Below are 16094 nucleotides of genomic sequence, written 5' to 3'. Positions count from 1 at the left end.
AGAAACAACAAAATGAAAAGAAGACAACCTACAGAATGGGTAAAAATATTTGCAAATCATATATCTGATCAAAGATTAATATTCAAAATAGATAAGGAGCTCATATAACTCATAGCAAAAAACAAAAACAAAAAACCAGTCTGATTCAAAAATGGGAAGAAGACCTGAATACTTTTCCAGAGAAGACAGCAAGTTTATGAAAAGCTGCTCAACATGACTAATCATCAGGGAAATGCAAATGAAAACCACAGTGAGTTAATCACCTCATACTTGTTAGATTGGCTATCATAAAAGAGATGAGAGAATAAAAGCTAGTGAGGATGTGGAAAAATGGAACCCTTCTTCATTTTTGGTAATGTAAATTGGTACAGCCACTATGGAAAACAATATGGATGTGCTTTAAAAAAATAAACTAACAAATAATCCAGCAATCCCACTTTTGGACATCCATCCAAAAGAAATGAAATCATTATTTGGTAGAGATATTTGTAGCCTGTGTTTATCATGTTCATTGCAGCAGCATTCACATACTTAGGAAATAACCCAAGTATTCACTAATGGATGAATGGATGAAGAAAATGTGATATATATGTATATGTACATACACACACACACGTACATAGGAACATTATTCAGCTATAAAAAGAAAGCAATCTTGCCATTGCAACAACATGGATGAAACTTGAGGGATTATGCTGAGTGAAATAAGTCAGAGAAAGACAAATACTGTGTAATCTCATTTATGTGAAATCTAAAACTAAATTCAGAAAACAGTAGAAAGTGGTTACCAGGAGCTGGGGCGGGGGGTGGGGGGTGCGGTGAGGTGAGAGAAATGATATGTTGCTCAAAGGGTAGAAACTTCTACTTACGAGAAGAATAAGTTCTACTTATTATATATACATATATCTAATGTATAGCATGGAGACTATAGCTAACAATATTGTATACTTAAATTCGTTAAGGGAGTAGATCTTATTATATTCTTACTATAACATCAACAGAAAAATGGTAATTATGTGAGGTGAAGGATGTGTCAACCTTATTTTGGCAACATCTTGCAATGTATTCATGTATCAAATCATCACATTGTACATCTTAAATTTACACAATGTTACATGTCAATTAAATATCAATAAAGCTGGGAAAAAATTAATTGACCCTACATGCATGGCTTTATTTTTAGACTCCGTGCTCTTCTATTATCTATAGATCTATCTTTAATCTAATGCCATACTGTCTTGGTACTGTAGCTTTATAGCAATTCTTAAAACTGGTAGTGTGTTTTCCAACTTTGTGCTTTTTCAAAATTGTTTTGGCGGTTCTAGTTCTTTTGCCCTTTAATATAAATTTTAGAATCACTTTGTCAATTTCTATGAAATATCCAGCTGGGAGTTTGATTGGAATTGTGTTGAATCTAGAGAGATCAATTTGGAGAGAATAAATATCTTAATTATGTCTTCATTCATGGTAAATCTATTTAGTTACTTTTTTTAAGTTGTCAGTATACAGATCTTACAAATATTTTTTAGATTTAGACTTGTGTTTCCTGTTTCTGAGTGCTAGTGTAGGTTACTTTTTAAAATTTCAGTTTCTAATCGTTCATTGCTGGTATATGGAAATACGGATTTTTGTATATTCACCTTGTTGCACATCTGTATTAGTGTTCTCCAGAGAAATAGAACACATAGGGTGTGTGTGTGCATGTGTGTGTAAAGATATGAAAGACTTGATTCTTATGATTATGGCAGCCGGTAAGTCCAAAATCTGCAGGGTGGATTTGCAGTCTAGAGACACAGAAAAGCGCTGATAACAGAAGTTTGAGTTGCAAACCTGTCTGCAATGGAATTCCCTCTTGCTTGGAGGGGGGAGGGCAGGGAGGTTTTTCTTTGTTATATTCAGGCCTTCAGCTGATTGAATGAGGCCCACCCACATTATGGAGGAGGACATTTAAAATCCTAACTTTAGTATTTCTGTTGTTTTTTCCTTTTCTTTAGGAGGAGCATATTATTTAATATCTAGAAGTCTAGGGCCAGAATTTGGCGGTGCAATTGGCCTCATTTTCGCTTTTGCCAATGCTGTTGCAGTTGCTATGTATGTGGTTGGATTTGCAGAAACTGTGGTGGAGTTGCTTAAGGTAATTCACCTTTCTTCTAGTCATTTGTTTCCCAAATCTTTGTTGAGGGCTTATGCCACTCACCATTTAGATGCTAGGAAAGCAGTGATGAATGCAAAATTCATCCTTCAAGAAGTTTAGTGTATGATATAGACAAAAAAAAAAAATTATTTTAGAAAGTCAGAAGTAGATAACTAGGAGGCCTTGGTTTGTATTTGTCTTCTTTCTTTCTTTCTTTTTTTTTTTTTTAACGCCTACAGCACCTGGTATTCCTAGGTGGTCTCCCATCCAGGTACTACCCAGGCCCAACCCTGCTTAGCTTCCAAGATCAGACGAGATCAGGCACATTCAGAGTGGCATCACCATAGACACTTGGCAATACAAAGGGGGATCACTTAACTTAACATCTAGAAATGAGGGTGGAAGACTGTCAAGGATGGGAGTTTAAATGTTAATAAACTGATAGCAGAAGTAGGGTGTGGTATGAGGGAAACAAAGAAGAAAACAAAACAAAGGCCTGGAAAGAGTGGAGTATATTCTGTGTTTAAAAAAAGAAAAACCTAAATATTTCTGAATGACTAGAGCACAAACTGGCAAGAAATGTAAGACTGGAAAGAGGAATCAAGTCAGGAAGGGCCTTGTTTACTAATATATTTAGGTCTTACCTTGAATAGAGTTGGGGACCATTAACATCATCAGATTTGGAACCTAAAGAAATGACCACAGTGTAGAGAATGGATTTGAAGGATCACGACTGGCGATGAAGACCTTTTAAAAGGTTGTTTGTCGTAGCTGTCCTGGGAGCAGAGACATGGCTTATATTAAAACAATGACGAGGTCTTTTGAACCATGCTTCTCTTGCTCAGGCCCGCTTCCATGTCTGGAAGTGTACTTACCCTTCTAATAAAACTTTACTTTTCTACTGCAAAAACAAAACAAAACAAAACAAACTGACGAATGGGGCTGAAAAGGTGTCGGCGAGTATGAGAGATTTTAAAAACATTGAATAAGTAGACTTGATTAATGGGTTGTGGGAGATTAAAGAAAAAGAAAGGAGGATGTCAAGATTACACACAGTTGGGGATTTAGATGGGAAGTAATGCCATTCACTTGAGATAGAGAACATAGGACAGTTTAGTTTTAGACCTCTAATTTTAGGAACTAGAGATATTTCCAAGCAGAGCTGGCCAGAAAGTAGCTGACAATAATACTCTTTGGGAATGTAGATAAGGACTTGTTTGAAGAGAGTCATTGGGATGTGTATAGTTAATTAAAGTAGTAGAAGTGAAGTAAGATTCAGTACTGTAAAATGAAAGGAACCTCGACTGACTCATAGTTGTTCATGTTAGGTTGTAACTCTTCTTCTGCACTAGTGTTTAGTACATAATTAGCGAGTGTAAAATTTGAAAATGACTGACACTTACATTGCATTGACCTCATCTGTGTAGGCTAAAAGGATGGAGAAAAGGAAGGGCTGTAAGTAAGCAAGTAATATAATCATTAAGAGTTTCTATTCTTTCATTGTTTAATTTAGTATATGTTTTTAATTTCATTGATATTAAATCACAAATACTTTTGCTCATAGAATGGGAATAATGTATTTTGGACAACTGCATGAAAGTATATCCATCTCTTCTTTATGCAAACTAAAGATCATTTAAAGCATGAGTTCACTAATAAATACATGAAAATATATTTCTGCTATATAATTTAAGAAAATCCTATTAGTACTATTAGTCATATTTTTTTATTTGCTTGTTAGCAATTCCCTTTTTGATATATTGTGTCTGCATTAAATATAGCATTATTCATTTGATCATATTTTTGATGTCATCAGATACCTGAATGGCATCTCAATAATAGTTATTCATTCCTTTTCCTTAGGTCTCTCTATTCTTAGTTAAATAGGCATTTGTTCAACTTCTACATGTAAGGCACTGTGCTTTCTCTAAAATGTTTAAAAAGAATTAGACTTTAACTAAAATAACTAATATTGCTTATTACATTTATAATTCTCTTTTTCTAGGAACATTCCATACTTATGATAGATGAAATCAATGATATTAGAATTATTGGAGCCATTACAGTGGTGATCCTTTTAGGTATCTCAGTAGCTGGAATGGAGTGGGAAGCAAAAGTAAGTAATGGTATCATTGGAATATCTGTAAATATTTAATATATGAACTTATAGAGCTTTTGTTTTAGGAATGCTATACAGTGGTAATATTTTTAGATTTTGATATTTAGATATTTAGATTCCTAAATGGCCACTTTCAGAGAAATTTATGTATAAGGTTATTTTCTAATCGACACGATGGAAAATACTTGAAGATAGCCTATCAGTTTAAATTCAGTATTTTCTAAATTTTTGACTCCCTATTTCCCCTCCCACCCCTTATTCTTAATTTACATTATATGGAAATGTCCAGGTCAGTATTAGGTAGACCAAATTAAATTATTGGCTTTGTAATTTATTTAAAAGTTCATTTAAATAAATACAGAAGCAATAAGTTAGTGCCCATTACAGATTAGAGAAGCTAATCTTGCTCCTTACTATTGAAATCTCAGAAATCATGACTACTAAAGCCAATATCAGTGTTTCTGGGAAAAATTGAAGTCACATGTTAACATATAGGCAGAGCACCCAAATATATTTCTGTGTTTTTGAGAGAATATGTCACAGTACAGCTCCTGTTTCCTGAGTAATGCATATCCACAAAGATGCTTTTCAGCAGCTCAAAGTCCCTTCCAGGTTTTCTTCATGTTTACTTCTGTAGATTGCATAAAATCACAGATTTCTGCTATATGTGAGCTATGATAATATTTACCGAATCAAAAATTAGGAAAGTATGAAAGAATTATTTTTTCTATGGTTGTTATTTAAGTCATTAGTATAAAATTAAATCATTTACTTAAACATTTAACAAATTGGCTTTGCTGAAAAGAATAGAATTTCATACTACCTGGGACATGATTAGATATAATTTGTTCTTATTCCCGCAAATGACAGTTTTTCATGAGTATCTGCTCAGTTTTATTGGCAAGTTAAGAGTAGAGGAGGAAAGGCAGGCGGTGGGCAAAATGGATGAAGGTGGTCAAAAGGTACAAAGAAATGTCCAGTTATAAATAAATATTGGGATGTAATGTACAGCATAGTGATAATAGTTAATAACCCTGCATTGTATATTTGAAAATTGTTAAAAGAGTGTATCTTAAAAGGTGATAATTTCACCTTATAATCAAATATCAAATCATTATGTCATATACCTGATACTGATTTATTACATGTCGTTGTGTTCCAATAAAACAAAACAAAATGAAAAAAGAGTGGAAGAGGAGAAGTGGTAGTTCTTATAGATTGTTCCTGTCTCTTTCAGTTCCATTGCTACTTGGAAGTTATAGTCTAGTGAAACTGAATCAAAATATAGCTATAAGAGATTTGATTTTGATTTTTAATGTTCAAAATTCCAGGCTCAGATTGTTCTTTTGGTGATTCTACTACTTGCTATTGCTGATTTCGTCATAGGAACATTTATCCCATTGGAGAGCAAGAAGCCCAAAGGTTTCTTTAGTTACAAATGTAAGTAAAAAAGATAGAATGTTTTCAAATGTGTATATTATACAATACAGTTCTATTAGTAAATAAATTTAGTACACTTTAGATATTTTATAATGTAATTGAGTTTGGTGTAGTGACCTGTACTAATTGACAATTCAATTTAGTTGTGTCTTTATGTGTGTTACAATTGGAGTAAAAAATCACTTTTATTTATGTCTTTCCTTTTTCATTATTAACAACGAAAGGTAATAGAATGTACAAAAAAATCAGTGCTACTGAGGAAAGTACTTTAGTTCTCTACTAATTTTGGGAATTTATAACTGAAAGGTAACTTTTGTTCTGATGTGGCCTTTTCGTTGTTTTAGTTGTATTTCAGCACAAGTCTAAAAGTACCTGAGACTGTGAGACTGTGAATGTAACTAGAAATGTTAGTTTCTTTGTGATTGCAGTTTAAGTTTTTCTGTGGTTTGTATTAATTGTGTGAGAATTTTCTACAGTTTTCATCTTATGTGACCTTTTTCATTCTGCATCTAATTGCCACTACTGGTGAAATTTACTTATTTATTATTTCTTAAAGGATCTCTCTGTATCTTTCCCACCCTCCCTGTACCCTCACTTTGCATCTTCTCCCTGCTTAATTGAGCAACTCTGAACCTATCTCCACAAAATAAAATGAAAGTAGGGAAAAAATGGTTGCATTAGCATCAGAGAGACTTAGCACTTAGGGTAACAGGTCTGTTTCAGTTGATAAAAACTCCTTGCTTTGAAGCCCTGGAAGAAAAGGCCTAGCTTTACTTCTCCTTAGTTGTTTAGCCCAGAGTACTCATAAAGATATAGAAAATAAATCAGTGTACTTCTTCAGAAAATCATACTTAGGGAAAAAAGGAAGTTGAACTAAACTGTAGAGCCTATAGACCTAGTTGACTCACATTCTGGTGTAAAACCCTTGATCTTGTTGCTGACTGGTAGGTGACAGCATACAGTCCTTGGGTCATTTGTGAGTAGTACTGATTTGGTCTATACCAGACCCTGACTTAGTTGGCTGGGAAGTTTTCTGATACGAATTGTTTTACGGTGCTTTCCTTAACTGACACCCACCTATTATTTGTGCCTACTGGTCCTGGGTTGATAGTGTGATGTCTGTTCTGTCTACTAGTGTTCATGCGTACATCTAAACTGGGCTTTAAATTCCTGAATTCCTGGACTGGGAGAAGCGGCGTCTGCTAGGCATGCCAGAAGTGAAAGTTAGTAACATCGGTTAGGTAGATAATTTTCTGTATTTTGTGCTCTCGTAAATTATATTTGTGACATTTCTTCTATTATGAATGATTTTTTACTTTAGGGTTTTTAATATGTGTTTTTGAACATTTGTCTTTGACTCTTTTATTTCTAAAAGAAGTATTAAAAATTATAGTGGATGATTACTTCTAAAAATATTTCTGATAATTAAATATTTTTTGTTTATAACTAATTGATTTAAAAATATCTACAAATACCTTCTAGGCTACATTTTTCATTTTGTTTTTTTTTTTCGGATCCTTGGCAACTTAGAAAAGTATTACATAGTTAGCTAGTGTAGTAATTTATATTGTATTTAAGTAGTACATCTGGGTTTATCTCAATCTGAGGTAAATAAATCTAAATATACTTTGGAATGTGACTTTTCCTTTTTGGTGGTTGATACTGCTTGGCTCTCTTCTCATTCTTTGTACTAAGGCAGTGTCAGTAGTAAACAGGCTAATATTGATAAACTTGTCAGGTCAAATAGACTACCTAATAGAGGGTATTCATTTTTTCCTCTTTCCTTTTTTCTTTTTGGTATGAGATGTATCTTTCACCACTGGCCAATGCTTCTGCTGTGTTCTAGACCACCTTTCTTTTACTTTATCAAAGCCATTTATCCTATAATAATTGAGTTTCTTTCCTGCATCAAAACTCTCACATATATAAGTTGATGAACTTGTTCTACTAAGTCCCATCTTGAAAATGGTGTCTCTTTTATTCTCCTTGAGCTACCACCTCATTTCCCAATTCCCTTTCATAGACAAATTTCTCAAATCTATACCTCTCATTTATTATTTCAAAGTAATTTCAAACTTACAGAGAATTTGAAAAATTTATACAATAAATTTCTTAAACCTTTCATAATAGATACACCAACAATGAACACTTTTTTATTGTCTTTTTTTTTTTACTGCATTTGTTTTATCACTCCATATAGATCTAATTATTATTACTACGATTGCTAATAGTACTTGCAGATATCATGACTTCTCAGCTTTAAATTTAAGCAGGTATCTGCTAAGGAAAAGGACAATTCAGGAAGTTTAACTTTGGCACATACAGTTCGTATACAAATTTTTCCATTGTCCCTATAAAAAATTTTATAGCAACTTTTTTATTCCTGTTCCAGGGACCCATTCATGATCATGTGTTATATTCAGTCATCATATCTCTTCATTCTCCTTTTTTTAAAAAATGGCATTTACATAATCTTCAATCTCCTTGAATCTGAAAAAGCTCTGTAGGGTTTTTTTTTTTTTTTTTTTTTGTCTTTCATGGTATTGACATTTTTCAAGAACAAATCCTGACAGTTGAGTTTGTCTGATTTATTTCCATAGATTCAGGTTATTCATTAATTTTTTTTTTTAATCTTTTGGTCATTCAAACAACATTTTTATTGAATTCTCATTATGAGCAGACTCTCTATAGACACTTTGGTTAATGTAAAGATTAACACAACATAGTCCTTATCTTGGTAAGGCTTATATTCTAATCTGGTAGATACATACATAACTAAATTGATAATAAAACATGGTAAAGTGCCAAAAGAGAGGTATAATAAAGAGCTATGGGAGTCCACAGGTTATTCGTTTTTGCCAGGAATACCACCCGGATGATATTTCTTCCTCAGTGTGTCATCACATTAGGAGACTCACATGATGTCAGATTTTCCCATCACTGATGATTTTAACTTTAATGACTTGGTCAAAGTGGTACCTGAGAGGTTTCTTTATTGTGAGGTTGTCATTTTCTTCTTTGTAATTAATAAGTAATCTGTGGCAAGATACTTTGAGACAGTACAGAGCCTATTCCCTACCGAATAGTTTGATTTCATTCATTCTTAACCCTTCTCTGGCTTCTGTCTGTCAAATTCATGACCACATGGTGCTAGATCCATTGTGCAGCAGCCATATACTTAATTGTCCCATTCTCCTTGAAGTATTTTTCTTGTTTTGTTTGATGTCTATTACTCTACATTTTAATGTCCTATATTACCCCTTCTCTTTTATCCTCTAAATGTCAAAGTGGCACAGAGTCTGGCTATATTCTTTCCTTTGGTGATATGTAGTCATGGTTCCAGATGCTATCAAGAGACTAACATAAGTTCCTGGATCTCTCCTTTAAACTCCATATATATATGTATGTCCTACCTAATCCTTCTCAGACTTTTCTATTTCAGTATGTGGATGAAAGCAGGATCTCAGTCTTTCCTACCTGCCCCCTTACTTTCTAATCTTTCTCTAATCAGTACATTATTCTCCCCTCACTAGACTGAAGCACTGAAGTAACTTTTTAAGGTCTCCCAGCTTCAGATGTTGATGCCTTAGTCCATTGCCCACATAGGAATATTTCCATTTAATTTATATATAAAATATAAAATTTTATATTCTATATACTTAAAATTTTGTATACTTTCACCCCTTTTTCAGTCTCGTTTCATCCTCTCCCTTGCTGTGAGATCTTTACATTCTTCCTAAAAACTGTTAAACCTTTTCCCACCTCTGGGCCTTTTTTTTTTTAATTCTTGGTCTAATCTTTTCTCTGATCATCACATGGCTGATTCTCAGAAAAGTCTCTATTTAAGAATTATCTCCTTAATTATAGCACTTAAGCCTTCTGTTACCTCTTCGAATTAGATTCTCTCTTTCATTCTTTATCACAACACCCTGTTTCCATCAATACATTTACTGCTGTTTGTAATGATCTGTTTCTTAGTTTGTAGCTCCCCATTGAGTCTCTTAAGTTCTATAAAGGTAGAAACCATGTCTAGCTTTTTGCTATTGTATCTCTAAGCACCTTGAGATACTAAATGGCTTCCGTACAGGACCTGGCACATTGTAGATACCTAAATATTGGGTGGGTGGGTGGAAGGAAGGAAGGAAGGAAGGAGGGAAGGAAGGAAGGAAGGAAGGAAGGAAGGAAGGAAGGAAGGAAGGAAGGAAGGAAGGAAGGATGGATTAATTGACAGAATGAAGAAAGGAAGGATAGATAGATAAATGACAGTTAATTCATTGTTTTAGTGTCAGTACCTATAAGAATAGATGGAAACAGTAAGACTAGTGGAAGCTTTCATTATAGTTGAAGTGAAAAGGGCCTTTACCTAATTTATCTTAGCTAAAATCTGGAAGCCTGATGAATGGCCTCAAAAATCAAATGAGTCACCACTACGAAATAGAGAAAGGTGTACATATAATATAGAAGTTGGATGGAAGGAAAAAATGATTCATTTAGCATGATATTCCTTTTATTTTCTTCTTTTCTCGTTTCTTCACAGAGATTGAGGGGGTTTATCCACGCTTTGCTTTACATTTTGTCTAGTGACAATAATCAAATTAGAGGTTCTTGAAACTTAATTATTAAGGTCTACAAAATAGTAGGGCATGATCAGGTCAAATTATTTTTGTTTTTAAACTGTTCCCTTACAAAAAAAGAGAGATACTAATAGTTGAATTAGGAAGTTTTTAATTAAGAGTTTACTTCAAGAAAAGTCAGGGATCATACATAGCATTTACTTTTGACCTAAATAATTATAGTCTAATCTGCTATTCTCTAATTGCCAAAAAACATTTCGTTCTCTACAGCTGAAATATTTAATGAGAACTTCGGACCAGATTTTCGAGAGGAAGAGACTTTTTTTTCTGTATTTGCCATCTTTTTTCCAGCTGCAACTGGTATTTTGGCTGGAGCAAATATCTCAGGTGATCTCGCAGTAAGTACTGTATTGATTATATATTAAAAAGTATTGTATTGATTATATATTTAAAATGGTAGACATATGTTTATTTTTAAAGATAGACTTTAAAAAATATCTTTTTCTCTTCTAGGATCCTCAGTCAGCCATACCTAAAGGGACACTCTTAGCCATTTTAATTACTACGGTGGTTTACATAGGAATTGCAGTATCTGTAGGTAAAGAACTTTACATTTCTTTATGTGTTTCAGGAATTTTTTGATATACATACTATAAATAGTTATTTCATGACATATTTCTAACATTTAAATTTAGAAATATTTTCATAAAAAACATGGAATTGCATATTTTAATTAAAAAAAAAAGTTTTAAGTAAACTAGTAATGATTTATCGACATCTAAGCCAGCAGCCTCCAACCTTTTTGGCATCAGGGACCAGTGCTCCTATGAGAATCTAATGTATGATGATCTGAGGTAGAGCTGAGGCAGTGATGCTAGAGGTGGGGAGCAGCTGCAAACACACATGAAACTTCACTGGCTCATCTGCCACTCACCTCCTGCTGTGTAGCTTGGTTCCTAACAGGCCATGGACTGGTACCAGTACGCAGCCCAGGTGGTGGGAGCCCCTGATCTAAACCACCAAATGCTCTGTGACTCCTCCAGGATTTTTATTAAAGTAAATAGGAAACTAATGTGAAATCTTAATTGCAAACTCTTAAATTTCACTGAGTATATTTATAGAAAACTTTGTAAGTAAAAGTAAATGCTTTGTTTATGGTGGTTATTTACTATTTTTATGTAATTTTATTATATGAAGATTATTTCAAGGCAATTAAGCAGTATCTGGCATTTTTTACCATAAAAACTGATTTTGATGAATAAGACATACTACATTGAGTGAAAAATCTTTCTAAAGCCTTACTAAATTAAATGAAAATGGTTTTAAACTATTTTATTACATTCATGGGCTCATAGCATTTTAGAACTTAAAAGGACTTAAATAGTCAACTAGTCTCTAAATCCCTGTTTTATAGATGAAGGAATTGAAGCTTAGAGATTTCAATACCAAAGATAACTCGTACTTGCTTTAAAGAATTGTTTTCATGGCAAAGTGGATTTTGGTTTGTTTTTAAAATAAAGTCTTAAAAAGCTATTTATAATAGTAGGTTCTTTACCTGAAACATTCTAGTCCAGAAAAAATTTAATAGCTATTAATTTGCATATAATTTACAAGTAGTAATTAGATAAATTGTCTCAAATTTAGTACACTTTCATAAAAATGTATACTTTAACCAGAATACATATATTTTTTGAAATTTAATCATTGTTTTAATGTCTGAACTCTAAAAGTCAGGTTTTACAATTAAATATCTTAAGCATACTGTAAGAATAAATCTTAGTTTAATACCAACCTAAAGAATCGCAAACTTTAAATTCATAGACTACAGAGTATAAGGTTTCCATTGTATTTCAGTAAGAAAATTTTATTTTTGCTATATATTCAGCAATTTGTTGGGAGATAATAACAGAACCGTTTTTATAGCCTCTACTGTTAATTTGCATCAACGTAATTTTGAAATTTCACTAAACATAGAGTTAGAAATGCTAATAATATTGTCCTGGTGGGCTAAATTAAAATACAAAAAAAGGAATTGGATTTCATTTAACCTTACAATCTATACATAAATATTTGAAATTCATTTATATATAATCTTACCAAAATATTTTTATGTTCCCTTAAAACTCCTAGATGCTTGTATTTATCATACATAAGATAACTAAAGAAAATTTAGTTTCAATTTAAAGAATGATATAACTGATTATGTTTCAGATTGGACAATAATCTGTAAGAGCAAATTAACTTTTTCTGTTTTTTATCTGACTCTCTAACACTGCTGGCACTCATACTCATTTTATTCTGTCCGCGTGAGCCCTTACAGCAATAGGTGTAGCCTTTTCTCCTTGGGTATTCAGTAGCTGAACCAGTAAAGAGGGTCAATACACCAGTGGTTGTATAACTAGTTTGAAGCAATGGAACCTTTGTCTCCCAAATATATTTTGAAATATGAAACACATAAAAGCATAACTGCTTTAGGGCTCGACACAGCTCAGTTCTCCCTTCACACCCCAATGCTTTCAGAAATACCTTTAAGGAAACATGGTTTTGCAAACACTGCTCTGAAAGTTAGATGAAGAAATTTTAAGAATAAAGAACTATAGGTAGTCGATCTCGTAATTAAAATATACACCTTATCAAATTTAATTTTCCGTTTATTCAGTTTTTGATGTCACAGCTATAATTTTTACCTCCTATATGGTGAGACGGTAGTGTTAAAGGGCTTCAAAAGTAAAAAATACATAAATACAGTCTAAGGAACGGTTAATTACTATTACTTGTACATCATAGGTTATTTCAAAAAAGTGCTTTCAAGAAAACTTTCAATTTTATTATACAAGTTTTCAGTTTTGCACAAAAATAGAGAGCATTTTCTGATGAGCCTAACAACTTTCACTCAGCTTTAAAAAATTTTTCAAGAATTATCAGTACATGGTTAATCCTGTTTCATCTATACCTATTCAGTCTGCCCCATAAATTATTTTTAAGCAAATCTCAGATACCATATATTTTATTATCAAGGTGGACTTATTTGAGACAAAGGTGTAAGGAGAATTATATTTCATTAATGTTCAAAATTTTTCCCTCACAGAAGGTATTACCTGAAGTCTGATTTTTGACAGGTTTCAAGTATAAAATATTTGGAGTATAGAAAACATTTCTGCCACTTGGAACTCTTTCAACACAATGTTTTCATGTTTGGTTAAAAAGACATCTTAACCAAAGAGGCCAGGAAATAGTTTTGTAAATATACATTTTTCACAACTTATGTTTACAAGGTTGTTAAGTATATATGTATAAATACTACTACTTATAAGGTTCCATTTTACTACTTAAATATTGGGGACCAATATTAGGGACCGTGATGCTTTTCAAATTCTGTTCCCTGTAAAGCTATCTTAACTGTAAATACAGAATATGTTATTATATGCAAGTATATGCAGTCAGTCCCATAATTTCTTTACCGTTTTGTAATTTTGAAATGAATATAAATATTAGCTATATTTTTTGTTCTCATTGTCATTTGTGCTTTAGGTTCTTGTGTTGTTCGGGATGCCACGGGGAACATTAATGACACTATTGTAACAGAGCTAACAAACTGTACTTCTGCAGCCTGCAAATTAAACTTTGACTTTTCTTATTGTGAAAGCAATCCTTGTTCCTATGGCCTAATGAACAACTTTCAGGTGAGCATCAAATTTATATTATAACAGACATTCCGTATTTATCTAGAGGTCAGAATGCTATCAAATCTGACCATTCAGATTATAGCAATAACTTAGAAAGGAGAACTGTTGTTACTTTATACCTAGATGTCTTTTTTAAAAGGCTGTAGATAATTAATTGAGCAAACATAAAGATATAAAAGGGTAAAATCTGAAGCCATTTAAGAGCAAAAGGCCCTCCAAGGGTAACACTTTTTATAATAGAGTATAATACAAGTAGCATACTGTTTCAGAAAGCAAAGAAGCATCAGAAGCATCTCATACATGGTCATATTTGTGGGGTCTATTTCTGAATTCTCTTTTTCATTGATCTTTGTATTTGTGCCTCCACCAATACCATACAGTCTTGATTACTGTAGTTATATAATAAGTCTTAAGTCTCATAGATTGATTTTTTTTCCCAGTTTATCCTTTTTCAAAAATGTTTTAGCTGTTTTAGTTTTTCCATATAAATTTTAGACTAATCTTATGTTTATCTATAAACAATCTTGCTAGGATTTTGATAGGAAGTGCCTTAAACTTGTATGTCACTTTAGGGAGAACTGACCATTACTATGTTGAGTATTCCGATCCATGAACACAGTTTGTTTCTCCGTTTCCTCTGATCTTTTTTCTTTCATGACCATTGTATAGGTTTCAGAATACAAGTTCTATACACCTAAGTATTTCATTTTTATTGTGAGCAATTTAAATCCATACAAATTAAAATGAGTTCAGTTTTCTAATTAGAGATGTCTCCATAATTGCTATATATATATATAAATATCCTTTCGAAAAGTACGATTAGTATCAATAGTGTTATTTTATTAGATATGGCCCATATGATCATGCTAAACGACCGTTTAACAGCAGAATTAAATCCTTAATGGATGCTTGAAAGTTTGTGAACTTTTAAAATATGAGCTATGTAAAGATAAGTAATCTCAGGTATTTCTATAGTGTACTGAAAGTGAAATGAAATTTTTATAAAATTTATGTGTTTTTAGAAATGGAGCAAAGATTATATAAAGGGAGAAAGAATTACTAAAATTGGGAGGATAATTTTGAAAATTACTTGATAAGTCCTAGGATGCCAGAAGGAAGAGACACAAAGGTATAGATTCAGATTAAAACAAAATATTCTGTGGTAAATCTACAGATTAGATGGTTCTACTAATTCAAAATAAAAAATAAAAATGTTGCTTCCTAGTGTTTTTCCAGTATTTTATAAACGCAATAAACAAAATAGTTGGAAATTTGACATATTTCAGAACACTATAAATTTTATGTTGAATACATACATTTTATAATAAAATTTTGTAACTTAAATTTTAATGGCATTATGATAATTTTCTGTTGTAGTTTTCAAGCAATTGACTACACTTTCAGTGGTTCTAAATATTGAACCCAATTATGTAATAGGAGTTTGTTTTTTCTAGTCACAAGACTAGGCAAAATCGTAAGAATGAAAGAAAGTATTCATGTCCAGCTAATGATTCGGGCCAATTCTGACATTGATATTGTGTATGAAAGGCACAAATGCTGGTCTCTACCCAGGGACTGAAAATACCAATCAGATTTCTGCATTGTTGCCTTCAAATAGAGAAGTGAGTTGTCTTTATCAAGCCTAGTATGGACTTGTTCAAGTAAAGAGGAGCTTGGTATAGATAAAGCTGCTTTTCTAATTTAAGTAAATACATTTTTAAAAAATTCTTTGTAACATGATACATAATGTAGAGGTGGGGAAATCCTGTGAAAATATAAATTGTTATTTGGAGAATGAAGTATGGCTATAACGTCGGAGCCTCCATCATGAAGGCTATACAAAGCCAAACTTTATACTGCTGTTTTACATATAATTGGCTTTTCATATTTCAGGAGGAAAAGTGATTTGGTCTACCTTATTTGTCTTAAATTTTTAAGTTTATACATTATGTATTTAAGATACATATAGTCTTATGTTTTGTTATTTTAGTTTTATATTTTAATGTCCTCTGAAACCTTTGACTAGCCATTGCTTAATAAACAAAATGTGAGCATCTTTGCTCTGTCAGTCAAAGCCTTTCATACCCAAACTTAACGTCCCACTGCCTTCTATTCGGACTGGACTTCGGTCTTGGTGTGTT

The 16094-nt window shown here is 32.5% G+C and overlaps 1 protein-coding gene and 1 pseudogene across 3 annotated transcripts in view; one reads left to right on the top strand and one right to left on the bottom strand.

Annotated features, from left to right (window-relative positions):
* The window catches only part of SLC12A2 (solute carrier family 12 member 2), an 85497-nt gene that overhangs the window by 33533 nt on the left and 35870 nt on the right, over positions 1-16094 (top strand). For all 3 annotated transcript variants that reach the window (XM_036225512.1, XM_036225513.1, XM_036225514.1), the window contains exons 5-10: positions 1995-2134; positions 4140-4250; positions 5585-5693; positions 10538-10665; positions 10781-10865; positions 13799-13950. In XM_036225512.1, the coding sequence (XP_036081405.1) occupies positions 1995-2134; positions 4140-4250; positions 5585-5693; positions 10538-10665; positions 10781-10865; positions 13799-13950 (725 nt within the window). The remainder of the gene's footprint in view (positions 1-1994; positions 2135-4139; positions 4251-5584; positions 5694-10537; positions 10666-10780; positions 10866-13798; positions 13951-16094) is intronic.
* On the bottom strand, positions 2365-2483 carry LOC118607496 (annotated as a pseudogene).

Source organism: Rousettus aegyptiacus, unplaced genomic scaffold, assembly GCF_014176215.1.
Source record: "Rousettus aegyptiacus isolate mRouAeg1 unplaced genomic scaffold, mRouAeg1.p scaffold_m13_p_8, whole genome shotgun sequence".
Taxonomy (NCBI): domain Eukaryota; kingdom Metazoa; phylum Chordata; class Mammalia; order Chiroptera; family Pteropodidae; genus Rousettus; species Rousettus aegyptiacus.
Note: the sequence above shows the minus strand (reverse complement) of the source record. Positions and strands in the feature narration are given on the sequence as shown.